Genomic DNA, 10,088 nt, shown 5'->3' with positions numbered 1-10,088 from the left:
GTGGCTTACCTGCTGCTTTCCTGCATTTCTGACGGACCAGTTATTTGAGCTGAGCCTTTACGTAACTTTTTTGATATTTTTTTTTTTTTACAGGCGCATGTATGAAACAATACCCGATCTGTCATTATTATTTTTTATTATTTTTCTCATATAGATGAGAGAGAAAAGACTGCTGGGTTATCGCCACTGACTTACATCAGCAGAGAGAGAGAGAGCAGCCCTGCGCTGTAAATGATCTCAATAGAAACCGTCTGTGCTTCCAACGAGAAAATAAATCAGGCAGACATTTTCAACTTCTATCTGTTCTCTGTTTTTTCTATTTTCAACAGCAATGTATTTACTGCATTAAATGGGTTCATCCTTCCTCTGAGCCGTAACCCGCATACTGTGCAGCCAGAAACCAAAGGAGTGCTCATACTACACTAAAGAAATAAATAAATTAAATAAAGCAAGAAAATCGCCTCCATTAATTACAGGTGACCTACTTATTAACAAACCAAAAAAATTAACAAATGAGATTTAGTTAGTTAGTTGGTTAGTTAGTACTGTATTGTTTAGGTCTTCTGGAGCTGGAATACTGAGAAGAGTTTGATTAGCTAATGTAACAGAGGGCAGCAATGGAACGGAAACGGATGTCAAATGCCATCAAAAACTAAGGAAGACGAAGGAGAGCAGCGGTGAGCAGCACCGCAGCGCTCTGTTACTGCGTTTCCACCACCGAGGTGCCGGTGCTCGTGCCAGTGCTGGTGTCGGTTTCAATGAACCGGCGAAACGCTTAAGATCCACCCCCGACATGGACTTCTCCGTCCGCGCAGCCAACCTGGAGGACTCCAAGGACATCGCGCGGATGATCATGGTGAGTGCACGAGACATTTAGTATTTAGAAAAAAAAATTGTATTTAGACACTTAGTATAAGACATTTGGTACTAAATGTATTAAATTTAGCACTAAATGTTCTAAGACATTTAGGTGCCGTTTACACGAGACCGTTTTCATTTTGAAACGGTGTCGTTTTGATGCGTTTCGGCCTTGCGTTTACACGACAACAGAGTGAAAACGATGTGTTTCAGAAACGGGGTCCAGAGTGGAGCGTTTCAGAAACGCACCGGCTTGCGTTTTCGTGTAAACACTTGAAACCGGGGTGATTTGAAAACGCTCGACTCGCACATGCGCACTATGGTTGCGACGGCCAGTTTTTCGCGCACGCGCAAACTGATAAACAGTACTCGCGGATTCACGAGTGCTTCTTATGCTTTTCCTGTGTTTTTACCGTTTTGTAATTCAGCGTTGTGTGCAGCAGCGATCCAACCTCATCATCGGTCCACACAAAACCTCTCACATTGGCCATTTTGTAAGTAATGAACAATTTGCCGCACTACCTACTGTGTCACTCCACGCATGCGCGTCTTGCGTAAACAAACTTTGCAAAGAGAAAACCAACGCCAACTTGTGGCCTGGCATGGGAACTACATCGTTTTCATCGTTTCACATGTCCTCGTGTAAATGCGGATCGTTTCTGAAACGCCATCGTGTAAACGAAAGGCTGAAACGCATCAAAACGACACCGTTTCCAGTGAAAACGGCTTCGTGTTAACGGCACCTTAGCCTGGAGCGTGGGCTGTGCACATTCCACAGTCCAGTTCAGCTGTGTGTGATTCACAGGACATTTAGAGGCGTGTAATGAGTGACAGGCTTCCAACCGCACAACTTTTCATAAGCACTGACAGGTAACAGGTTTAGTTTGTGAAGGAAGACACCTGAAAAACTTTAATTAAAAAAGTAAGACATTTAATATATTAAAGAATCAGAAGAAATCTCACATGCATATGTGGGGACTCAGAGGAAGAGACAGGCCTATGTGTGCGCTCTCTCTCTCTCTCTGAGCCCATCTAGCTCTCTAACCATAACATCTTTATACTGCCACTACATAACCACCAACAAACAAATTCTGCGGCCTTCCTCATTGAGTCTTGTCCAAGCTGGTTTTTCATGACCCAGATTCCTCTCATCAGCGGTGGAGTCATAAAGCATGTCTTCTTCGTGATGTTTTAATTAGTCATACAGAGCAATCTTGTCCACATTGATAACAGAAGATGGTGACATTGGTGATGTTTTAATCGTACGTACTGTGGCCAAACCTCCAAGATAAGATGAACTGAGAGAAGTTAGTCAGCACTTTCTGTCTGTTGCTCTCTGTCTGATGTACTGTATTAGTTAATTGTTTATTATTCGGCTCATCCACTGTTAATTAATAAATTTGCTGGAGTTTACTTTTAAACATTCGTCTTTTTATTCACAGAGTAAAAGCTAATCCCTAACAGCACCATGCTGCTGTAATTAAATTAGTGCGATATTATTGGGTAAACTGTGCTCATCCTGCTCATTAGTTTCAGTGCTAATAAAGTGCTCTTAAATGGTGTTTGTGAAGTCCTAATAAATGATGACAGCTTTTTATTTCTCCAGGAACTGGCAGAATATGAGAAACTGGCCGACCATGTGAAAATCACTCAGAAAGGTATGTGGTTGTCTCAAGTTCTCGGCCTTGACTTTAAATTTATAGTTTAATAAAGTTGATAAAATAAGGTGACAGCCAATATAATATCCAAAAACAAATTCAAAGTTTATTCTTAACCTCACTGTCAATGTCAATATTTGGTGTGACCACCTTCATTTGTCAACACAGCCTGAACTCTCTGAGGCAGCTTTCTTGTCATTTTTTTAAGTAGTCTTCAGGAATAGTTCTCCAGGCTTCTTGAAGGACATTCAAAGCTCTTCTTTGAATCTTGGCTGCCTCTTGTTTCGTTCTTTGTCAAAATGAACTCACACTGTATGGGGTGTCTGGACTGTTGCTGTGGGCCATTTAGTCCCTGTACAACTGCAGCGAGAGTTTGGTCCTTATTGTTGGCACTAAATCTGACTTGTTTCCCATGGGGGTTGGACTTCACCACGGCTGCCCTTTGTCACTGATTCTGTTCATAATTTTCATGCACACAATTTCTAGGCTTAGCCAGGTGGCGTAAGGCTTCTGCCTTGGTGGCCTCAGAATCTCATCTCTGTTCTTTGCAGATGATACGGTCAGTGGCGGTTTCTGATATGGGCGACATGGGCAGCCGCCCAGGGTGGCATTTCATCTAGGGTGGCATGACCGCCCCCCTCCCCCCAACGCATTGCGATCGCCGCAGCAGCGCCTACCGCACTACTCCACTTGTGGGGTAATGGGCGCCCTCTATGAGGGGCCGTTAGGGACATTATTGTCACAGCTGTGTGCGGGCAAGGCAGGGAGGACCCCAGTGCAGGACACGGCGAGAGTAGGTTCGGAGGAAAGTTTATTTGAAAACACAAATAATTACCAAACAGTACACTTGAAACTTGAAACTCGAAAGCAGGAAAAACTCGAAGGACAAAACACACAGGCAAAACTGACGAGGACCTGAACACTGAACTAAACAACACTGAGACTTAAATACACAAGGAAACGAGGGGTGAGGGGAAACAACTGCAAACAACAGGTGAAATGAATGAGACTAATGACAAAGGGGAAGCAAAACTAAACACAAAGCACAAGGAACACGAGACTGTCAAAATAAAACAGGAACTGACTAAACATAACAGATACTAACCTAAACACAGAAAACTTAAGGCAACATTACAAAACAAAACAACAAAGGAAACCAAACCGCACACTCAAATAACAAACAGAGAAACTAAAAGCAACACTAAGAAAACAACCTGAAAAGTACAACAAAAGAAAGCTACACAAAATAACTCAAAACGCTGGGCCACCAGACCAGGATCATGACAATTATTACTGAAACGCTCTCACACTACTGAAACGCCTTCCTGTTTACACGAAACGCCTTCCTGTTCATTCGAAATGACTTCCTGTTTACACGAAATGCCTTCTTGTTCATTCGAAACGCCTTCCTGTTTACACGAAATGCGCTCACACACACAACTGAAATGCTCTCACAAACACTACTGAAACGCTCTCACACACACTACTGAAACGCTCTCACACACACTACTGAAACGCTCTCACAAACACTACTGAAACGCTCTCACACACACTACTGAAACGCTCTCACAAACACTACTGAAACGCTCTCACACACACTACTGAAACGCTCTCACAAACACTACTGAAACGCTCTCACACACACTACTGAAACACTCTCACACACACTAATGAAATGCTCTCACAAACACTACTGAAACGCTCTCACAAACACTACTGAAACGCTCTCACACACACTACTGAAACACTCTCACACACACTAATGAAATGCTCTCACAAACACTACTGAAACGCTCTCACACACACTACTGAAAACCAGAGAATTTCGTGTGAACAGGAAGGTGTTTGGTGTGAACAGGAAGTCATCTGAAGGAACAAAAACAGCACTTCAAAACATGGCTAACACCACACTGATGTCTACTAACAGCCTACAAGCAGCCTAAGTGAACAAAATATTGGCCTTGTGACATCTAAACACTGTTGTGTGGCATCAACCTATTGTTGCGACCACAAATGTGAACATGCTTGACAGCTCCATCAGAAGAGAACTGTGTGTCTGACAATACCGCTACTACAATGAAATTTCATCTGATCCTCATCATTTTTCACATATATTTTTTGTTGTTTGAGGTGAGAGCTAATGAAGAGGATGTTGAAATTTTTTTCCTAGTGCTCTACAAGTTATTGAGTCTCTGCAAAGTGAAGATTCAGACCATTTCAGGCAAGAGAGGCTTTTTAGAGTTTTAGATGAACATACACGAACTCTATCTGTGTTTCTTGCTGCTGCGTCTAGATATGATCCTAATAATAGGGTTGTCATGAACCTACTGGGATCTTTGTATGCATGCTTTCGCAACTTGCTTCATGAATATGAGTCTAGACGGCAGTTGCATTTGACAGTGTTCTGATGGTCTCTGCTGAGGCCAATATATTGTTAAAAAATGTGGCTGCTTCACTTAGGTTGCTCGTATGCCGTTGAGTAGACATCAGTGTCGTGTTAGCCGTGTTTTGGAAATGCGCTACTTTTTTTTTTTGTCCTTCAGACGACTTCCTGTTCACATGGAATCCTATTGGTTTCCAGTAGTGTTTGTGAGAGCGTTTCAGTAGTGCGTGTGAGAGCATTTCAGTAGTGTGTGTGAGAGCGTTTCAGTAGTGTGTGTGAGAGCATTTCAGTAGTGTTTGTGAGAGCGTTTCAGTAGTGTGTGTGAGAGCATTTCAGTAGTGTTTGTGAGAGTGTTTCAGTAGTGTGTGTGAGAGCATTTCAGTAGTGTGTGTGAGAGCGTTTCAGTAGTGTGTGTGAGAGCGTTTCAGTAGTGTTTGTGAGAGCGTTTTAGTAATAATGTCCCTAACGGCCCCTCATTGCCCTCTGCCTGCTGTGTATTGCATGTAGCTTTCTGCAATGGTCAGACAGGTTGTAACAGAAGGAAAGGGGCAGACGGGGGATTCTCTCTCTGTCTCGCTGTCACTGCTTCACTCGATCGTCTCACACACACACAGTGCTGCCTCGCCCCCTTCTCCTCTCAGCCTGGGGTCCGAGTCGAGTGAAGCAGTGATGGCGTGAGAGTGAGACAGTCAGCTGGGTTCATTCATTCATGCCTGTACAGTTTTGGCCTGGTTACAGCCAACAGTAACCGCTGAATTATAAATAAAGGCGACTTTTGCTGGCAGTCTCTCGCCAAACCTTTCATCCTCACTGACACTGCCATATCAAGATTAACGCGAAGTGTATGTCCTAATATTAAAAAGTTTTGGGAGATATGCAAAACTGACTCTTTTTTTTTTTGTCCTCCCATGTTTTTTTCCCCATGTTCCACAGAATGAATCTGTGCATCTAATAAAATTAGATGCACACAACTGATAGCGCACAAAGCCCATTTCATTTATAATACTGTAATTATGGTCATTAATTCACAATATTTGTGTGAACCCGAATCCTGATGAAAAAAATAACACAAATACGAATCTAGACAGTTTGGACAAATGTTGGTGGATGGCGCAGTGTTGCCAGATTGGGCAGCTTGTGAACACATTGGGCTGGAAAATTATATAGATATATCTATATAAAATTGCAATATTATATAGATATATAATTTTACAATAAAAACTTCCTAAAAACCTACCAAATATGGTGAAAAGCAGCCAAAATTTTAGCAACTCACCCAAAGTTCTGTATATTTACCTCCGCCAAGGAGGTTATGTTTTCGGTCCCGTTGGTTTGTTTGTTTGTCTGTCTGTTTGTCAGCAGAAATTTTGTGGAGTGGTTGGAAATGACAAGAGGAAGAAGGGATTAAATTTTGGCTTTGATCCGAATCACGATCTGGATCCAGGAATTTTTTTAAGGATTCTTCAGTATTGCGGGATACAGGCAGAGCCTTCCCCTTTAAGAATGGAGCCTTATTAGGCTGAGAGACATCGCCCACTTTTCTCCGCCCCGTGTGTGTGTATGCGGGCTAGCGCGGGAGCCGAGCGCGAGTGGAAAAGTGTGTTCGGTGGCGGTGGAAAAAGAATAAAAGTTCTGTTGCTAAAATCCTTCGACTTGCTGCATTTCTCTGCCTTGCTGAAGCTGACCCACATGGATGAGCAAGTCCAGGGCGCCAAACAGGCTAGGACCGCCACTGGATACGGTCCTGTTGGCTTCATCAGGTCATGGCATCCAGCTCGCAGTGGAACAGTGTGCAGCCAAGTGTGAAGCGGCTGGCATGAGAATTAGCACCTCTAAGTCTGAGGCCATGGTCCTCAGCTGGAAAAGGGTGGAGTGCCCACTCTGGCTCAGGGATGAGTTGCTGCCCCAGGTGGAGGAGTTTAACTATCTTGGGGTCTTATTCAGTGATGGGAGAAGGGAACGGGAGATGACAGATGGATCCGCGCTGCATCTGCAGTGATGCGGACACTACACCAGTCTGTTGTGGTGAAGAGGGAGTAGAGCGTGTAAGCGAAGCTGTTGCTTTTTAATCTACCTCCCTACCCTCACCTATGGTCATGAGCCAAAGGAACTGGAATGATAATAAGTACAGAGTTGTATGCAAGTACAACTCTGTACAACTCTGTACTAATGCTGACTTTAATTCAGGAACTGAATCGAGTGCAGGTCCAGATGAAAAAGGCTCAATACATTTCCATCTATACTAAAATACTTGCACATTTCTTTCTACCACCAAAAGTTTTCCCATAAAGCTTAATTCTTTGGAACATATGTACCTTTGAGGAAAAGCATTGCCACTGTATTTTCCAACATAAGAGTCGAGAACTGGTTTTAAATCCCTCTCCTTTGCAAAGATTATGTTTTGATGAAAAGGTTCTCTTTGTTATCTAAACTAAGTTTCCCCTTTGTGAAAACCATGTAACATCTGTACTTAGTTTCAAGAAAAACTTTCACATGTCTGCCATGGTTAATTGCCAATAATTTCTTATCAGATTTGGAGCGAGACGGCTTTTCCAAGAACCCGTTCTTTCATGTGGTCATCACTGAGGTGCCAGAACAGCACAGAACCAAAGAAGGTGAGGAGATCATATGCACTGTTACAGATACTAATACAAACTCCAAACCACAAAATCCAAAAAGTAACAGAAACTAACACAACACAGTGAATGAGCAGGAGAAACAAAAAGGGAAACTCGGGACAGAACTTTACCACGATGTAGGAATTGGGCCTCAGTGAGGTAACCTCAGGTTTAACCTTGGATTTTGAGGGTTACAGAGGTGCTTCACAGCTAATCAGCTGCAGAGGAGGTCATGTTTGGGAAAAGTCATCATCGTGTAAAAAGGCTCCTCGTCATGAGAAATCAGTTCTCTGGAAAGTACATCTTGTTTTTCAGTGCACTGATACTAAGAGGATCTGCAGATGTTAGATTCAGTATGAAGTCTTTGTCTTTGCCCAGTGAGCATCAGTAAGAAATATAGAAAAGAGCCACTTTATCACTTGCCTTTTCCTATTGTTGCAAGCAATTTTACTGTTCTATTGTTCTGCTTTTTGAACTTTTTTGCAAGTAAGCCAGTTTACAGTTTGAATTGTGCTTTTGTTTGTTTCTTACTTGACCTCAAACCACCAAGGCTCCATCTCAGACCAAAGTGCTAAAACTGTACACATCAGGGAACAACTTTATTTATAGTCAGATATTGTCTGTTAACCTACACAGTCAGCTGCATAGTTTACACAGTTTGGCTGCAGCAACTGTGTTGCTTTCAGCCTGATATTTTTCTTTTTTTTGCAGCTCTGTTTCCAATAAACAGTCCATTTGTTATTGGTCATATGCTTCAAACACTGCTTCCTATATAAAAATGCTGTAGTTATTAGGAAAGCCTGAGTTGCTGATATTAGATTAAGCAAAGCCAGATAAGAAAAATACATCCTGTGTCTGTTCACTTGCGTCAAAGTAAAGATTACAGACACTGTACTTCTGTGGTCCCATCAGCCTGTTTGTTTGGTACACCTGTTCAACTACTCAGTAACACAAATATCTAATCAGCCAATCACATGGCATCAACTCAGTGCATTTAGGCATGTAGACACAGTCATTGCTTTGTCTTCTAACACAACAACAACCCAAATCATACATTGCTACTGGTGAAGCACTAGAAGACCAAAGTGAACATTACTGACTGGTCTGCACAAAGCCCTGACCTGAAGCCATTAAAAATTAATGGGATGAACTGAAGACTGTAGAGCCTTAGGTTTTGATTCAGGATTCACTGAGTGCTGGGAAATGTGAGGTTACATTTATAAAGATTTTCACCCTGTAATAATTTTTTCACTGATGTATAGCAAATGATATGCAGTTAAGAAAAGCGCTATGCTGTTAATAATCATTGTGCTAAATGTTCAGTCATTAACTTAGTGGAAAGGAATAACAAAGCACATAAAACGGTTTTATATTTGGCTGCTTCTAAATATTTTACTAGCAAATTTTTTTTCTTTCAGGTCACACAAAGATCGGCTATGCATTTTACTATTATTCCTACAGTTCATGGAAAGGCAGATCCATTTATATGCAGGACTTGTATGTGATGCCTGAGTTCAGAGGTACAGTACAGCATCTCTGAAGATCTCACCTCATCACTGAGCATTCATATTTGCAGGAAATCTTAAGTAATGTACGTGATCTGTGTTTCAGGGAAGGGCGTTGGTAAAACACTAATGAGCAAGGTGGCACAGGTGAGTAAAACAGGTACAAACTGAACTGTAGAAGTTAAAAAGTTTGGAAGTTTCCATCCTACATCTGAGCACAGCAGTCATTCCTGTCTTCCTTCTTGGTTCCTCTCTCCTGTAGCTGGCTCTGGCTGCCGGCTGCCACCAGCTTAACTTCACCGTTGCGGATCAGAACAAACCATCTATGGACTTTTACCTCAGCCAGGGCTGCTTCGATGTCACCGCTAGCCTGGGCTACCATTACATGTGCTGCGAGGGGAAGGCGCTAGAGCACCTGGCTCAGCCTTAACCCAAGCCCCATGAGGTCAGCCCACACACTGCAAAGGTCTGTGCAAACAGGCTCACAGTGCAGCACTCATTAAAGATGGATGCAATACAGATGTGTGTGTATATGTACAAAACAGGCATAAAATTGATTTTCTCATTTAGAGACAGTAGATGTTCAGTTTCCAAGATGAGGATTTTTCCTTTAAAGCATAATTATATGCATTCCTACTAAGAATGTTTTTTTTTGCTTTAGTTATCTATATTCAGATTTTAGACATCTTCCACATTTAGTGGCTGTCAGAGGTGGAAGAAAAAGAAGTACAAATACTTCATTATTGAACTTAAGTAAAATTTTAAGGTATCTGTTCTTTACTATTTTTCTGACATTTACTCCCTACATTTTAACACAAATAATTCACTTTCTATTCTTCACATGTTCGAGTTTAATGCATTTAAGCTATTTGACATCAGTGAGAACCTCCCAGACAACAAGCCAAATTAAACCTGAATGGCAGGAGCAATCATATCCTGTTGGTGTGTCTATTATCGGTTTTTGTTGCACACAACGAGATGAAAGAGGTGAAAGCATAATTTATGCATAATTTATAGCTGTCATATTGATGACTTGGATGGGCTGTGGCAGGCATGGTGGCACCAA

The 10,088-nt window shown here is 42.0% G+C and overlaps 1 protein-coding gene across 1 annotated transcript; it reads left to right on the top strand.

Annotated features, from left to right (window-relative positions):
• The first annotated feature begins 793 nt into the window (after positions 1-793).
• Positions 794-9,543, top strand: LOC115796855 (diamine acetyltransferase 2-like). The gene is made up of 6 exons (XM_030753321.1): positions 794-856; positions 2,465-2,516; positions 7,431-7,514; positions 8,936-9,037; positions 9,129-9,169; positions 9,285-9,543. The coding sequence occupies exons 1-6, from the start codon at positions 794-796 to the stop codon at positions 9,450-9,452; spliced, it is 510 nt and encodes a 169-aa protein (XP_030609181.1). The 3' UTR covers positions 9,453-9,543.
• The last annotated feature ends 545 nt before the right edge of the window (positions 9,544-10,088 follow it).

This window comes from Archocentrus centrarchus, chromosome 18 (assembly GCF_007364275.1).
Source record: "Archocentrus centrarchus isolate MPI-CPG fArcCen1 chromosome 18, fArcCen1, whole genome shotgun sequence".
Taxonomy (NCBI): Eukaryota; Metazoa; Chordata; class Actinopteri; order Cichliformes; family Cichlidae; genus Archocentrus; species Archocentrus centrarchus.
This window is presented reverse-complemented; position numbering and strand designations above follow the sequence as displayed.